This window comes from Mus caroli, chromosome 8 (assembly GCF_900094665.2).
Source record: "Mus caroli chromosome 8, CAROLI_EIJ_v1.1, whole genome shotgun sequence".
NCBI classification, from domain to species: Eukaryota; Metazoa; Chordata; class Mammalia; order Rodentia; family Muridae; genus Mus; species Mus caroli.
Genome location: NC_034577.1, coordinates 84581699 through 84598485, shown reverse-complemented (window position 1 = coordinate 84598485; position 16787 = coordinate 84581699). Strand labels below are relative to the sequence as shown.

General features: G+C 40.3%; 1 protein-coding gene across 1 annotated transcript in view; it reads left to right on the top strand.

Annotated features, from left to right (window-relative positions):
- LOC110300880 (carboxylesterase 1C-like) overlaps positions 1-11810 on the top strand; it is a 24154-nt gene extending 12344 nt beyond the window's left edge. Inside the window, exons 7-13 of the mRNA XM_021171110.1 lie at positions 1394-1487; positions 3006-3146; positions 3952-4032; positions 4859-5006; positions 8064-8195; positions 11101-11173; positions 11461-11810. Coding sequence (XP_021026769.1) covers positions 1394-1487; positions 3006-3146; positions 3952-4032; positions 4859-5006; positions 8064-8195; positions 11101-11173; positions 11461-11644 — 853 coding nt within the window. The 3' untranslated portion in view covers positions 11645-11810. The remainder of the gene's footprint in view (positions 1-1393; positions 1488-3005; positions 3147-3951; positions 4033-4858; positions 5007-8063; positions 8196-11100; positions 11174-11460) is intronic.
- The last annotated feature ends 4977 nt before the right edge of the window (positions 11811-16787 follow it).

Below are 16787 nucleotides of genomic sequence, written 5' to 3'. Positions count from 1 at the left end.
TATCCCTTCTAGTCACCACTATTCTATGGCTCCCAACATTGTTTCTTTTGCTGTTCTTGTCCTGGATAGACTCTAAGGGGACAGTTTCTCAGATCTTGGGAAGAGTGTCAACTTCNTGACCCCAACTGGGAATTTCATTTCCTATTATGAAACANCTTAAATGTCAAAAATTAGTCCAATTATATGTTTCATGATGAAGAATTGCATGGAAATCTTTCAAATCTATGAAAGCTTGCTTTTTGAACATTCTTATAACATTTTAGTGAATAAGACATTCTGTAGTCCTAAAACCTAAACCTACTATCCTGAATTTCAGGGATATTCAACTAAAAGTTTTCAGAAAAATGTCACATTACCTTTTGGTTGATATAAAAGTACAATATAATACAGGAGTAGACAGGCAGTTGTGGTACTCGCCTTTAATCCCAGCACTTGGGAGGCAAAAGCAGGAGGATTTCTGAGTTCAAGGCCAGCCTAGACTACAGAGTGAGTTCCAGGACAGCCAGGGCTATACAGAGAAACCCTGTCTCGAAAAACCAGAAAAAAAAAAAAAAAACCACAGTAGTAGCCAATTTCTCTAGAATTTATGAGATATTGCCTCAATTATGGTCCTAGGATAGCCATCTATTTCCCTATCTATTCATCCACTGATTCATTCATACTACCAACCATCCCATTCACTCATAACTTTTCATCAATTTGCTAGAAATATATCCATAGTTTTTACTACATTTTTCAGTATGTCCCTCATTTATGAATGATTTGATAAATACATATCTTTCAATCCTTCAACCACCCAAACACTGGATCATTCTTCACCTAACTATGAAAAAAGGTTTTGTCTGTTTGTCAGTATATACATACAAATCACCAATTGTACAATATTTTTATTTTTGGTATTATGATTACATTTCTCACTTTGCTTTCCTCCATTCCAATTCAAAGGCAATGAGGAAGGAGCTGGCTTAAGGAAGTCACTAAGGTGGGAGGAGCTGCTCCAGCTAAGAAGGTTAGACTATGAATCAACATAAGACATGATCAGTGAAATCTAAACACTGGTCTTTTTCCTTTTTAACGTCTTGTGTTTATTTGTTATTTTGAGATAGGGTCCTACTCTGTAGCCCAGAAATTTGTGGTCCACCTACCTCAGCCTCCCAAATGCCTCTATTGCAGGTACAAACCTTAACACTAAGTGTGATGTAGAAATGCACTATACAAACTAGGTCCTGAGATGGTGCACGGAGATTGAAGGGAAGACTTTGCACTGCAGCGGGCCAGTCTTTGCACTGCAGGGCTTCTATATCATACCAGGGACCGAGGAGTCAGGTGATGGCATGTGGCTGGTGTACAGGAACTTTTGAAGGAATTTCAGAGTGGACTTATTGTTAAGCAGGTTGTGGGGCATGAGAAAATCAAAAGAGGAAAAGATGCCTTTGGCTTCCCTGACACAAAAGAGCAAAGCCTGTGGCCTCAACATACAGCTATCAGTATTTCTGAACAGTAGTGTCCCTTCTGTGAATCTCATGGTTGCTGTTGCCAGGGTCTTTCTTCAACTCCCTGGTGTAATTCATGCAGGCCCTTACTGTCTGTCTTCTGCAGATCTGCTTCTGCTTACCCTTCTCACTCTCTTTTCTTCTTGAGAATAAAAGATAAACTATGCCATTTCCCTTCTTAAAAGCCTGACTTTGCTTACAGGATTAAGTCTCTTCCCTGCAATGTTATAGTGTCTCCCACCCATCCCCAAACAGACCTGACTGCCAGGAAGGTGCCACATATATTTCTGCTCTACTTTCCTTTCTGTTGCTGCGATTAAAACCCTGAGATCTAAAGCAGCTTGGTGGAGTAAAGGGTTTATTTGTGTTACTCCTCTAGACTCTGGTTCATCATTGAGGGAAGGCATGAAGCAGAATCTCAAGCAGGCTTGTTCAGCTAAGGAAACAAGTACAGCAGAATCTATGGAGAAAGGCTGCTTGCTGGCTCCATGGGAAGACACATAGTTGGCTGGTTTTCTTATATAACTTAGGTCATGGTTTCCAAGGAATGGTGCTGCCCACAGTGGGCAAACAAAACATTCCTTGATACACATGGCCACAAACCAATATAATCCTGAAAATTCCCTAACTGTGATTCCCTATGACCCTATGCTGTTAAAGCTAACTAGGCATATTTATCAAAGAATTAGGTTTTATTATCAAACTTTTCAAACAATTAGTTTTTGTTGTTTTCTGCCTTCCCACTTCTACATTTCTTACCTCACTATTCATAATAGAAAAGAAATGGAATCATATGTCTGTCTATCAACAGAAGACATAATGAAAATGTGTCATGCATACACAATGGAATTTTTGACAACTGTAAAGAAAAATGTGTCTTATATTGTATGTAAAAATTAATTCCACTGAGGCCCCCTCTCTAACACTCTCCCAGAGAAGTCCCCAAAGTCCATGCCAATGTGACTTTCCTGGAATGAGTTCTCAAAGTTCAGGCTGCTGTGACTTTCTTGAAATGAGTTCTGTACACAGACTCCTTGCTCACTTGACACATTTTCTTCCCATTTCTTTGAAATACCCACTTTTTTCTTCAGTTGTCTATGGTGTTCTTGCAAAGATACCACTCCAGATATCAAGAAGACCAGGTTTGTGTGTCCAGTGCATCTTCTTCCTGCAGAAACCAGTTCCTCTTGCCAGATTTAAAACATTCTGTCTTCACTAATCAGCTTTTGAAGGTGGCAGTAGTTGTGCCCAGGTGGTATAGCCCTTATTAGTAAGTGAGAATTTTCCTCTCCCCAATTTGCTACCACGATTGTGTTGACACTGCTGGCTTCCACCCCATAATTCTGACTTGTAAGTCTCTTAGGTTCAGCCATTGTCTTTAGAACCCTGGGTTTCTGTGGCCATAGCCACAGGAGTCTTTCTTCTTGGCAAACTCTCAGACCAGGAAAAGAGGGGATGTGGATCAAAGGTAAGGCATGATATTCATAAGTACTGTATTTCTGTCTTTCTCAGGACAATACCTCCATGTCCACTGTGATAGATGGTGTGGTGCTGCCAAAGGCACCAGAAGAGATCTTGGCTGAGAAGAATTTTAACATTGTCCCCTACATAGTGGGCTTCAACAAGCAAGAGTTTGGTTGGATCATTCCAACGGTGAGAATATACAGACCTCTTAGATACACACCACAGAGGTTCAGCCACATCCTCCCTGCACTGATCAAGGGTTATGTACCCAGATGACTACCATTAAAAGAGGCTTAAAAGTTTCCATGTGAATTTTTTCTGAGAGAACTTGATGAAGCCCTTTGGAGTGAAAATGTATATCTGGGCCAGAAAAAGGATTAATAAAGAAACTTTCTAAAGTAACTTCTCAAGAGGTCTCAGGGCCCTGACTGCCCATCACAGTTTCTTAAACTCAGCAATGCTGGGCATTCTCAAGCAGGCATTTTATGGCCCTGGTATCAGCATGTGGTGTGGCTTCCAATGCTAAAAGACACACTGAGACCAGAGCAGATCTCTGAGTGCAAACATGGACAGGCTCAGCACATTCCCAGAGTTCTACAGAAGAACCCCACGGGGAATCACAGTAACATAGACATAACATGATGCTAGGTCTTCTTTCCCTAGTCACCTGAGTCTGGTGTTTGACCTGTGTTCTCTGTCCCTAATCCTTTGGCTTCTGCATGACCCTGGCCTGAATGCTCTACTGTCTTGAGAAACGTTGTTCCTCCTAGTATAATAAATATAATCACGTGACTGTCTTCTCTGAATGGCTTAGCTTTATTCATATAAGTCTATTAGTTTTGCTTGCTGATTTTTTTTCAGAATCATAAACTCCCATATCTGTTAGCACCACCCCCTAAGCACCCTTACTTTATTTGGTTGTCTTGTTTGTTCTGTTTGGTTCTTCTTAATTTCCTGGGATTCATCAATGTTTTATTATGTGTGTCTTTAACAGATGTTGGGAGATCTACTCTCTGAAGGCAAAATGAATGAGGAAACGGCCAGTCTTCTCTTGAGGAGGTTCCACTCTGACCTTGTAAGAGTCTAGGGAGTCATGGGAATTGGTTGGGAAGAAAAGGTCAGTGACTTGCTTTAATCACAGACAAATAAATTCAATGACTGCAAACAATGGTGGTGACTGGGGTGCCTCTCCCATTTTACTACTCCATCTTCTTTCCATCCCAGTGTAACAAACTCACATGCCTTGTTCACCAATCAAAACTCCCCAAGGATACAGGGCAAGTTGCAAGGGGAATGATTTATTTGGAGAGCTTTATACCTAGAAAAGTTGGATTGCATGACCAACAAAGACCATTATGCTTATACATTGGAGGTCAAAGACCAAGTCATCAGGAGGCATATCAGATAAGCGAGCACTATGACAGTTACAAATTGTAGGTTCCCTGTGGTTCTGATGTGTGGGCTTCTGTTATCAGTAGATCACTGAACAGATATTCTGGACTTTGTACATCTAAAACAAAATACTTACTGACTAGCAAATCTCGTGAGTCATGCCTTTTTCATTCCATTCTCTAGATATAGCCTATTCTCAAGTGTTTTTGCTAGGGTACAAAAGGTATCTTTCCCCTATAGAACAGGGGAAGATACTGAATATTTACTTCCTCTAGAACCAATGAAGGTAGTATTCACTAGACAACAGTCTTCAAGCTGTCAGATGGTACTAAGCAAAGGGGTCTTTCCAACCACAGCCAATGAGGGAACATAATTTTCAGACAGCTGACCTCCAAATTTAACAATATACAGCAGGTAGATCTAGAAAATCTTCCCTAGTATAGCAGGCTAGTTTGGTATAAAAGCCCAGGTGGTCCATGAGCCATGAACTCATTTCTGATACATTTTAGAACATCTCTGAGAGTCTGATTCCAGCAGTCATTGAGAAGTACTTAAGAGGAACAGATGACCCTGCCAAAAAGAGAGACCTTCTCCTGGACATGTTTTCAGATGTATTTTTTGGTATCCCAGCTGTGCTCTTGTCCCGTAGCCTCAGAGGTGAGTCTTATGTGTTAAATGGGAGGACATGGACTCAATACATGCCTCAAGATTTGCTCACTTCTCAGAACAAGTGTATATACATGTGTGTGTTTACATGTGTATATATATATATGTATATATATACATATATATATATATATATACATATATGTATATATCATGAGGTTAGCTGCATTCAATCCTGAGTAGCCTTATAAGTCAGACCTACTGGTACATGTTTGTATTTCCAGCACTTAGGAGGTGGGGAGAGAAGACTAGATCTTTGGCTACACAGTGAGTTCAATTCCAGTGTGTGTTCTATGTAATATTTTCTTGCAAAAACCAACCAACAAAAAGAATGAAAATCCAGCTGGACATGGTGGCACACACTTTTAATCCCAGCACTCGGAAGGCAGAGGCAGGTGGATTTCTGAGTTCAAGGCCAGCCTGGTCTCCAAAGTGAGTTCCAGGACAGCCAGGGCTATACAGAGAAACCCTGTCTCAAAACAAAAACAACAAACAAAAAGAATAAAAATCCAGGGTCAGGAGTAGTATTGGGGTTCAAAAAAAGTGTCTTCCTGATGAGAAAGTCAAGAAAGAGAAGGTAGAAAGAAGTATGGGGAGAGGAAGTGTAGACACCTTCAATTTCCTTGGCATGCCTTTATACACCTTGGCGTGCACTGGTTAAAGAAGGTGAGAACTGGCTTTGGATCTCCCACAGGGCTGTCTGTCACTGATTTAGGCCTGCAGAGACAGAACTGAGGCTACATATAACTCTTCCTAAATTAGGCATGAATGTCTTGTGCCTCTGGGTGATTTATTCAAGCGAATGATCAGTGAGCGCTAAGGAAGAATGTACATCCTGTTGGGGTAGTCCCATCCTCTCCCCTGGGTCTAAACCTTTTTGCAGGGTCAGTTTTGAATTATAAATTTTCTGTTTATGTGACCCAATCATTGTTGAAAGTGGGATTTGGCAACCCACTACTGCTTTGATAATATAATCTCTCCCCCTCCAGGTTCTTTAATATTTGCTTTATATGTTTATGTACTTTGCATTAGATCTGTATTTACCATTGTTATAATCCATTGGTGAACTGACTTCTTACCAGTATATAATGACTTTTTTTTAATATATTCTTTTTACTTAAACTCAAGCTTTGAGGCAGCCATACCCAATTCTTTTCTCCTTTGGTTCTTGTTTGTTCTTTTTTTTTAATTTTTAATATTTTTATTACATATTTTCCTCAATTAAATTTCCAATGCTATCCCAAAAGTCCCCCATACCGCCCCCCACTTCCCTACCCACCCATTCCCATTCTTTTGGCCCTGGCATTCCCCTTTATTGGGGCATATAAAGTTTGCAAGTCCAATGGGCCTCTCTTTCCAGTGATGGCCGACTAGGCCATCTTTCGATACATATGCAGCTAGAGACAAGAGCTCTGGGGTACTGGTTAGTTCATCATGTTGTTCCAACTATAGGGTTGCAGATCCCTTTAGCTCCTTGGGTACTTTCTCTAGCTTCTCCATTGGGAGCCCTGTGATACATCTAATAGCTGATTGTGAGCATCCACTCCTGTGTTTGCTAGGCCCCGGCATAGTCTCACAAGAGACAGCTATATTTGGGTCCTTTCAGCAAAATCTTGCTAGTGTATGCAATGGTGTCAGCGTTTAGAAGCTGATTATGGGATGGATCCCTGGATATGGCAGTCTAGATGGTCCATCCTTTCATCACAGCTCGAAACTTTGTCTCTGTAACTCCTTCCATGGGTGTTTTGTTCCCAATTAAGATCTAATTTCCCTTTAAGTGCAGTCTATATATATCTTTAAAAGTTGGGAAACTTTATTTTAACACTATAAACTCCGGTGTTTAAAAAGCCCACTCATTTACTCCATGCCCCTTTATTGAAGAATTTACACTGGAAGGAATTTATGATAGCAAGAACTTACTAACACCAGTCACGGCAGCTGTTTCTGCTGGTTTTGTAAATATGCTCTTTCTACCTCACCCTCTTGGTCACTTCCAGATGACTTGATGGCTTGAATGACTTACATGCTTTGAATTCTTTATTTTTATTGTACACTTTGCTAAAAAAAAATTCAAATCATAGCTATCCTGAGGACCTATACCCATAGGACTTAATTTCAGTTGATAACAATATAATTTGTTTTCATATGATGACTGTACAATTTTATATAGTTTTATTCATTTTATTTTATGTGTGTGGGTATATTTACCTATATATGTCTGTGCACCAAAAGTTGTGCCTGGTGCCCACAAAGGCAAGGAAAGGTCATTGGATCCTGGAATTTGAGTTAAGAGATTGTTGTAAGTTGCTGTGTGTGCTGAGAAATGGACCCAGGTTCTCTGGAAGAGCTTTCAGTTCTCTTAATCACTGAGCCATCTCTCCAACCCCACTTTTCTTTTATTTCTTTTCTGTTCTTTTTTTTTTACATTTTTCATTTCATAATTTATATCATTTTAAATGAGTATTTTAATATTCATTGTTAGCCGTATTTTTGTACCTGTGTGCTATGTTAGAAGAAAATCTCCTACATATTAAGATTACAGTCCCATGGTGACTTGAACATGGCTTCACACGTTGACACCACTGACCTCCTCTGTTATTCATCAGTGCATTGATCTTTCAGTTTAAAGGAGCCTAGCAAATGCTCGTAAGTCGGCAGGAGAGACAATGAGCTCCACAAGCTTTTCTCGGGGGAATTTGAAACTTCTCCCTTATTTCTCAACATCTTAACACTGGGATGCTCAAAAACAGGATGAAGATGAGCAGGTGCGCATCTTCTCAGAATGACAGGGGACTATGGGATCATCACTGAACATATCCAAGTGCTCACTGCCTGCATTGCATCCACTCTGCAGCATCCCATAAACACCTGGCTCAGATCCCAGGTTGACCTCAACCAGCTGTGCAACCCAACCAGATCATCAGGCTTTCCAAAAGATGCCTCTGACCTATACTAGTAACCAACTATCTTCTTCAAGGATGGAGACATCAATGTCACCGAGGTGTGTGTCTGCTAACATGAACTGTCCACAAATCCATGTCTCCTCAGATGCTGGAGTGTCCACCTACATGTATGAGTTTCGGTATCGCCCAAGCTTCGTGTCTGACAAGAGACCCCAGACGGTCGAGGGAGACCATGGCGATGAAGTCTTCTCTGTATTCGGGACTCCACTTTTAAAAGGTATTGGCTCTTGGCAGGGCGCGCTCTGAGAGACAGAAGGACTGGGTTCTCTAGTCTCAGTTTGGGAGCCTTCAGCAAGTTTCTGGCATTCTGTAGCAGAACTGAGCTTCATTAGGCAGTCCTCAAACTTCCTCCTGTTCTATCAAACATAAAGATAGTGCACGTGTCCCCAGTCGCAGTCATTCTCAGAGTCATGACCTGGGACATCAATAAGAGAGGTGGTGAAGCACCCACAGGGCAACACTATAGGTCTAGATTACCACAATTTAATTTCCCACATAATTTTCTGTACGTACAACGAATATTTACCTTTTTATTGAACTTAGACTTTTTCCTCCTATACTATATCCTGATTTCAGTTTCCCCTCCCTCAGTCCTTCCAGTTCCTCCCCACCTCTATTCCCATGTGGCTCCACCCCCTTTCTGTCTCTCATTAGAAAACAAAAAGGCTTCTAAGGAATAATAATAAAATAAATATAGTAAAAACTAACACACTGGAAAAGGGCAAAACAAGCAGAAGGAAAAGAGCCTAAGAGAAGGAATAAGATACAGAGACCCACTCATTTGCACACTCAGGAATCCCATTAAAACCTTGAAATGAAAGCCATAATATATATGTGAAGGAGCTGTTATGTGAATGAAAAAAAGTGAAGATACATATAAATTAAATTAAATTACAATATTTTTAAATAGAGGAAGGGCCCTAAACTGTATTAGATGACAAGGACCCTCCAGAGATGTCATTGAGTGTGTTTCCTCTTGGCCATCTCCTGCTGGGCATTCAGCTACCCTTAAGAGTAGTGTGTTTCCTCGGTGAGACTGACTCACTTGGACAAAATTAAATGTTCCTCTGCAAGTGGTTATCAAAGATGGCTTCTTGGTGAGGTATTGGGCATGTGTCCTCTTTTTCTCAGCTCTAGGCTGCCATCTGGTGGAGAGCTGTGAAGGCTCTGTGCATGCTGTCTCAGTCTCTATGAGTTCATGTGTGTCCACATTCTGTGAATTAGAGGACCTTGGTTTCTTAGTGTCCTCCACACCCCTTGGCTCTTGTATTCTTTCTACATCCTCCTAAGTAGTGTTCTCTGAATCCTAAGCAGACGGATTTGATGGAGACAACCTATTTAGGGCTGATTATTCCAGAACTTTCTCTGCCTAAAGTCTGGCTGTGGGTCTCTGTATTTATTCCAATCTTCTGCAGGAGGAAGCTTCTTTGATGGTGACTGTGCAAGAAACTGATCTATGAGTATGGTAAACAGTACTATTTGCCTTTACCCGGGTCCCTGGGCTATCTAGCCTTTGGTTCTTCATTATTCAAGCAGTGTCGTCTCTGGTTTCCTTCATCTTATGGAGTAGAATTTAAGTCAAATCAGATATTGGTTGATTTCTCCTACAAGCTTTGTGCCACCTTGCAGACAGGACACCACTGTAGATCAAAGGGTTTGTGCTGGATTGGTGTTTGTGTTGCTCTTTTGGGAGTGTGCAGAACACCTCCTTGTCCCAAAGACACTAGAGTGTAGGGGTGAAGGCTCTCTGTAGACACCACCTTGACATCTCCATGGTCAGTGAGTTGCATAGGTACTGTCTTCAGCAATGGTGCCTCCTGTTAGCCAGTGGAGAGCAACCTATAGTCTTGACAAGAACCTGGGTTGCTTTGGGTTTCCCATGAAACCATTTTGGCAAACATCTCAATTAGATGTAACCCAGTCCCAGTAGTAGAAGCTTCTTTTAGGGACAAGAGATGTCTGGTTGAGGTTTTGTCTTTGCCCTTACTTGTTGTTAATTTTATTTAGATTGACTTTCTATATGCATACATTTTAGGGAGCTTCTACTGTCTTAGGCTTCCATACTATGTCTCAAGTGGCCCTTATGTCTCTCCCCACATTCCCTTCCTCAGACTCTTCTTACATCCCTCTCTTCACTTGACCTTCCTATTCCCACTCTCCTCCTCACTCTCATCATTCCATAAATGTCTATTCTACTTCCATTTCCTAGGAAGATTGGTTGTCATCTTCACAGGAGAATCTATGATATAGTTAATAACACAATATTGAAATTTAATTTTTATGTGTGTTCATGCATATATGTGTGTGGATTTCTGTGTGTGTACATGTCTGTATGTGCATGTGTGAGTGTATGTGTATATATGTGTGTATTGTGTAATATGTTTTTTGTGTATATGTATGTTTATTCATAAGTGTTTGTGTGTGTGTGTGTGTCTGTGTGTGTGTGTGACTATGTGCACACCCATGCTTGCAGATATCAGAGAAAAACTTGTGAGAATAATTCCTTACCTTTTACTATGAGTCCCAGTAGTACAACTCAAATTCTCATGTCCCAAGTGTGGCAAGTGCCTTGACCCTCTAAGCCATCTCTCTGGCCCAATATTGTGCTATTTAAAGAAATACTTTCACAGATATATTTAGTGTCTTAACTCTCAGCATTTGCATAGGCTCATGACTCTGCTTCTTGGTTCCTTTTAGGCATCTCCTAGGTGGACTACTCCTTAGTCATTTGTAGTTTTGATGTCTTTTATTGTCTATTAATGATACTATATTAATATTGTATATAAATGACTCAGAAAAGACCCAAAAGCAAATCTCCAAAACAAAGGGCACTGTGTAATGTGATATTCTGACTCCCAGGAAGGAAGGAAAGGCAGATGAACATTGATCACAAAGGAGCTGACTCATGGTGCATGCACACATTCCCACTGCTGAGTCATAGGTCAGTCTTTCCCCTTGACCCCTGAACATGCACAGTGATTAGCCAGGGTCTTCTCACAGTGGAGCATTTGACTGAGTGGTTAAGGAGTGAGCATCTCTTTCTACCTTTCTTACAACCTCCCAGATGTAGCTACATCTGGTTCACACTTCCAGTAGCAAAACATTTTTTCCCTTCCCCACAGAGGGTGCCTCAGAAGAGGAGACCAACCTCAGCAAGATGGTGATGAAATTCTGGGCCAACTTTGCTCGAAATGGGTGAGGCTTGTGGCAAAGACGAAAGGGGTGGAAAGGGTGTGACTGGACATATCTTTTAGGAAAGATGACTTCTGAAATCTGAGTGATAAAAGCCCTGACCATTCTGTGTATCCTTATTGCTCTATAGTGAGAGTTTTATAGAGTCAGATGGGCCATTCCTAAATATATAAGCTCTCTGTGGAGGTTCTTAGCCTCACTACTGAGATAAGCCAGGGATCCATTCAGACCTTAGAGGGATGGAGGGCCACAGAGCAGTCTTGAGGAATTCTATTTGATTCTGTTTCCAGGAACCCTAATGGGGAAGGGTTGCCTCACTGGCCAAAATATGATGAGCAGGAAGGGTATCTACAGATTGGAGCCACTATCCAGCAAGCCCAGAGACTGAAAGCAGAGGAAGTGGCTTTCTGGAATGAGCTCCTGGCTAAGAATCCACCTGAGACAGACCATACTGAACACAGAGAACACAAATGAATGGGAGGCTCTGCCAGTCTCAGGACCAGAAGAGCGAACGAAGATGGAGCTATTCCACAAAGGATGACTATTCACCAAAGATGGATGTTACAGAGGAAACTGCATAGTTGTACAGTGGAGATATTTGTATCTCAACTTGAAAGTAAATTTCCTTTTAAAAATCAAATCTATTCTCATGGGTGTGGGGATAGGAGGATAAAGAGAGATGCTGGCATAGAAAGACATCTTTCTGGGGAAGATTTGGGGAATGGTTACTGGAATCTTGGGGAAGATCGCTGATTGGAGGAGAGGTAAGATAGGATTATTACATTATGATTCACCTCCACATAGACAACATTGTCACACTTCCATGCTAATGGAAATGCTTGTGGGCAAGTGTGGAACCATAAATCCCCTGAGAATCACAAACCCAAGGGGACTTTCCACACATCACAGACTTCTCCACTGATGTCAGCCAGGTGTTCATTGGTAAGAATGACAGCAGATAGCAAGGCTGGACAAAGCGTGTCTCTGAGGGTCCAGGCACACAATACTGCACAAACTCTTTTACATGAAGAAACAAAATCCCACTACCTCTACAAAAATAGCATGGGAACCTCTCATCTCAGAGCTCTTGTGAAGACCCGTTGAGGTCAGGCAAACAGAGCTTTGATGTTCTACTTTCCCTAAATCCAGTGCAGGACACAGACCTGGGTGAAGGTACTAGGGAACTTTTGGTACCTGGGAGAGGTGGGATAACTGAGAAGACCCCAATTCCAAGTCTGAGGACACAAGGTCTCACTAAAGTTAGGAGTAGATCAGAGCTAGAGAGACAGCTCCCAGAACCTGCCACTTCATCAGCAGATACAAGGTAACATCTACTAGAAATCTACTTGTGGTGGAAAGTAAAAGTATGGAAATAGACTCTCTGTGAAGGTCAGGGGAACAGAGTGGGGAGACCTGGAAAAATAGGGGAAAGATGGGAGAGAATAACTTAAAGTAATGGGCAATTATTCATCTTCGTGTAATTGATACAACTCTGCTTGAAGATGTAATATTGAAAGATGTGAATATTGTACACCAAGGGCAATTCCTAAATTATTTTTGCAATGCCAGGCAGTATAGTTTTTAAAGAGGTTTATATAGTAATTTCATGTTGGGGATAAAATGAAGTTATCACTCTCAAGGAAAAACTGACTTGGAAATTAGCGTAAGGAATAACTGAACATCTGGTAAATTAGTGAGTTGAGTTCACATTGTGAATAATTTTGCTAAATATAAAATACTTAGACATATTAATTAACAATGGTCTCGAGACTGGATTTTAAAGCCCAAACCCAATTGTGTGCTGAGTAACACAGAGTATGACTCCACTTTGCCACCTCTGATTGCTGGTGGTTTATAAGCCTCACCTCTGGCCTTTCCCCCTGGCTCCTTATCTGGAGAAGTTGATTAGAAAGCCTGGGCACTTCCTGTCTTGGCGCCAGGGTAAGATCCAAGCCTCACAAGCTCACCCTGGCTCCACCCCCAACTACAAAAGTCCTAAGCCACTGGCCTTTCCTTCCTGATTGAAAGCTTTGTTTTGTCCCCAACACTGTGGCTAAGACCTCCACTCTGCATGTAAGAAGACTGTGCAGTTTCTTTGGGGGAGGGTAAATGTAGTTAGTATATACTCCCATTAGACACACACTGGAAAAAACAGAGAGATAGCCCAAAAGCAGGAGACAAGTATACTAAACAGATACTGAAAAAAACATGTGGTGGCTACATGAATACCATGTTAACAGATACTGCAAGAAATCTGTTTATTATAGAATAAAAATAGGGTCCATTTTTCAGTAAGGCATGATGGTCATCTGTGTATGTACTCATAGACATAGTCACACAGGCTTTGTATGGTATCTTTGCTCCCCCCCCCCAAACACACAAACACACACACACACACACACCAACCCTAAGACAAATTGAAGGGCTGTCGTGATTTTGGGAAATACTCAGGATGTCATGAAGGGGGAGACCAGATAGGCCAGGGGTGGTGTGCAACAGCAGGGTACTAGTGGAGAATATAACATGGTCAGAGTTCCCCAGAGAAGAAGAGGGTGAGTTATGTGTGTACCTGCTCCCATCTACACGTGATTGAGGGCATCTGTATGGCCCTAGGAAGAGCACCAAAACACATGATGGAAAGCCAGGAAGCCCACGAATACAACTGTAGTGTGGCTGCTGGTCACAGCTCTAGGAATCCTGGATGTGGCTCTGTTTTTCATGCATGTCTTACTAGGTGCCCAGCTATAAATTACACTTGCCATCCAATTTTCTGTTTCCTTGGTTATTTTAAGATTTTTCTATGAGGTAAAAGTTGAAGGATTGCTAGAAGCCTTTGCCAGAATCCCAATAGCCAGGGCAAAGTTCAATCCAGCTGACTGAAATATTCGTGAATGGGACCTGGACATCTATTTACTTGGGCATTCTGATCCAAACTTCTTGTTGATGATCACTGTATGCACAGAGACATTTGCATATGGCCTAAGTTTCTAAAAAGTTCTCCAAATCATTGTGTAATGTCCTTGGCATTGAAGGTACACGTTACCTAACAACATTTTTTCTTAATTTTTTTATTATTTAAGTGCATTGTATACATCAAACATATTAATAATATTGAGTATTTTGAGAACCAAATAATACATTTGTTAAACTTTTATATTCATATCCTTTCATACCCTAAAATTATCATTAATGAACATTTAATCCTATCCATAACTGAGGATCCTATATCAATGTTGAGTACTAAATCTTTTCAAAACATACAAAATATTCTTTGGGAATTAAGCATAATAAAAGAGCATAAAATATTAGAAATGGATCATTAAGAAATATATTCAAAAGCCCTTATATGAGTCTTTGTATAGTTCTTTTTGTTTCTATTTGGTTGATTTCAGTCCTGAGTTTGATTATTTCCTGCTGTCTACCCTTCTTGGTTGTATTTGCTTCTGTTTGTTCTAGAGCTTTCAGGTATGCTGTCAAGCTGCTAGTATAAGCTCTTTCCAGTTTCTTTTTGGAGGCACTTAGAGCTATGAGTTTTCCTCTTACCACTGCTTTCACTGTGTCCCATAATTTTTGGTATGATGTGTCTTCATTTCCATTAAATTCTAAAAAGCCTTTAATTTCTTTCTTTATTTCTTCCTTGACCAAGTTATCATTGAGTGAAGCGTTGCTCTATGTGTATGTGTATCTTTGGTTGTTTTTGTTGGAATTTAAGACCAGCCTTAATCCGTGGTGATCTGATAGGCTGCATAGCATTATTTCAATCTTCTTGTATCTGTGAAGGCCTGTTTTGTGACAGATTATATGTTTAGTTTGAAAAAAGTACCATGAGGTCCTGAGAAGAAGGTATATTCTTTTGCTTTAGGATGAAATGTTCTATAAATATCTGTTAGATCCATTTGATTCATAACTTCTGTTAGTTTCACTGTGTCTCTCTTTAGTTTCTGTTTCTATGATCTGTCCATTGCTGAGAGTGGAATGTTGAAGTCTCCCACTATTATTGTATATGGTGCAGTGTGTGCTTTGAGCTTTAGTAAAGTGTCTTTTATGAATGTGGATACCCATGCATTTGGAGCATAGATGTTCAGAATTGAGAGTTCATCTTGGTAGATTTTTCCTTTGACCAGTATGAAGCGTCTTTCCTTATCTTTTTTGATACCTTTTGGTTGAAAGTTGATTTTATTCAATATTAGAATGGCTACTCTAGCTTGTTTCTTGGGACCATTTGCTTAGAAAATTGTTTTCCAACCTTTTACTCTGTGGTAGTGTCTGTCTTTGTTACTGAGATGCATTTCCTGTATGCAGCGAACTGCTGGGTCCTCTTTATGTATCCAGTCTGTTAGTCTATGTCTTTTTATTGGGGAATTGAGTTCATTTATGTTAAGAGATATTAAGGAAAAGTGATTGTTACTTCCTGTTATTTTTGTTGTTAGAGGTGTAATTATGTCTGCGTGGCTATCTTCTTTTTGGTTTGTTCAAAGATTACTTTCTTGCTTTTTTCTAGGGTGTAGTTTCCCTCACTGTGTTGGTGTTTTCCATCTATCATCCTTGGTAGGGCTGAATTTATGTATTGTGTAAATTTGGTTTTGTCATGGAATATCTTGTTTTCTCTGCCTATGATAATTGAGCGTTTTGCTGGGTATAACAGCCTGGACTGGCATTTGTGTTCTCTTAGAATCTATATGACATCTGCCCAGGATTTTCTAGCTTTCATAGTCTCTGGTGAGAAGTCTGGTGTAATTCTAATGTCTGCCTTTATATGTTACTTGACCTTTTTCCCATACTACTTTTAATATTCTTTCTTTGTTTAGTGCATTTGTGTTTTAATTATTATGTGGCAAGATGAATTTCTTTTCTGGTCCAGTCTATTTGGAGTTCTGTAGGCTTCCTTTATATTCATGGGCATCTCTTTCTTTAGGTTAGGGAAGTTTTCTTCTATAATTTTGTTGAAGATATTTACTTGCCTTTTAAGTTGGGAATCTTCGTGCTCATTTATACCTATTATCCTTAGGTTTGGTCTTCTCATTGTGTCCTTAATTTTCTGGATGTTTTGGGTTGGGGTTTTTTGCTTTTTGCATTTTCTTTGACTGTTGTCAATGTTTTTTATGGTATCTTCTGCACTTGAGATTCTTTCTTCTATCTCCTGTATTCTATTGGTGATGCTGACATCTATGACTCCTGATCTCTTTCCTAGGTTTTCTAACTCCAGGGTTGTCTCTCTTTGTGATTTCTATATTGTTTCTATTTCCATTTTTAGATCTTGGATTGTTTTGTTCGTTTCCTTCACCTGTTTGATTGTGATTTCCTGTAATTCTTTAAGGAATTTTTGTGTTTCCTCTTTAAAGACTTTTAGCCGTTTACCTGTGTTCTCCTGTATTTCTTTAAGGGAGTTATTTATGTCCTTCTTAATGTCCTCTATCATCATTATGAGAAATGATTTTTAGATCCAAATCGTGCTTTTCCACTGTGATGGTGTATCCAGGACTTGCTATGGTGGGAGAATTGGGTTCTGATGATGCCAAGTAACCTTGGTTTCTGTTGCTTATGTTCTTATGCTTGCCTCCTGCCATCTGGTTATCTCTAGTGCTACCTGTCCTGGCTATATCTGACTGGAGCCTGT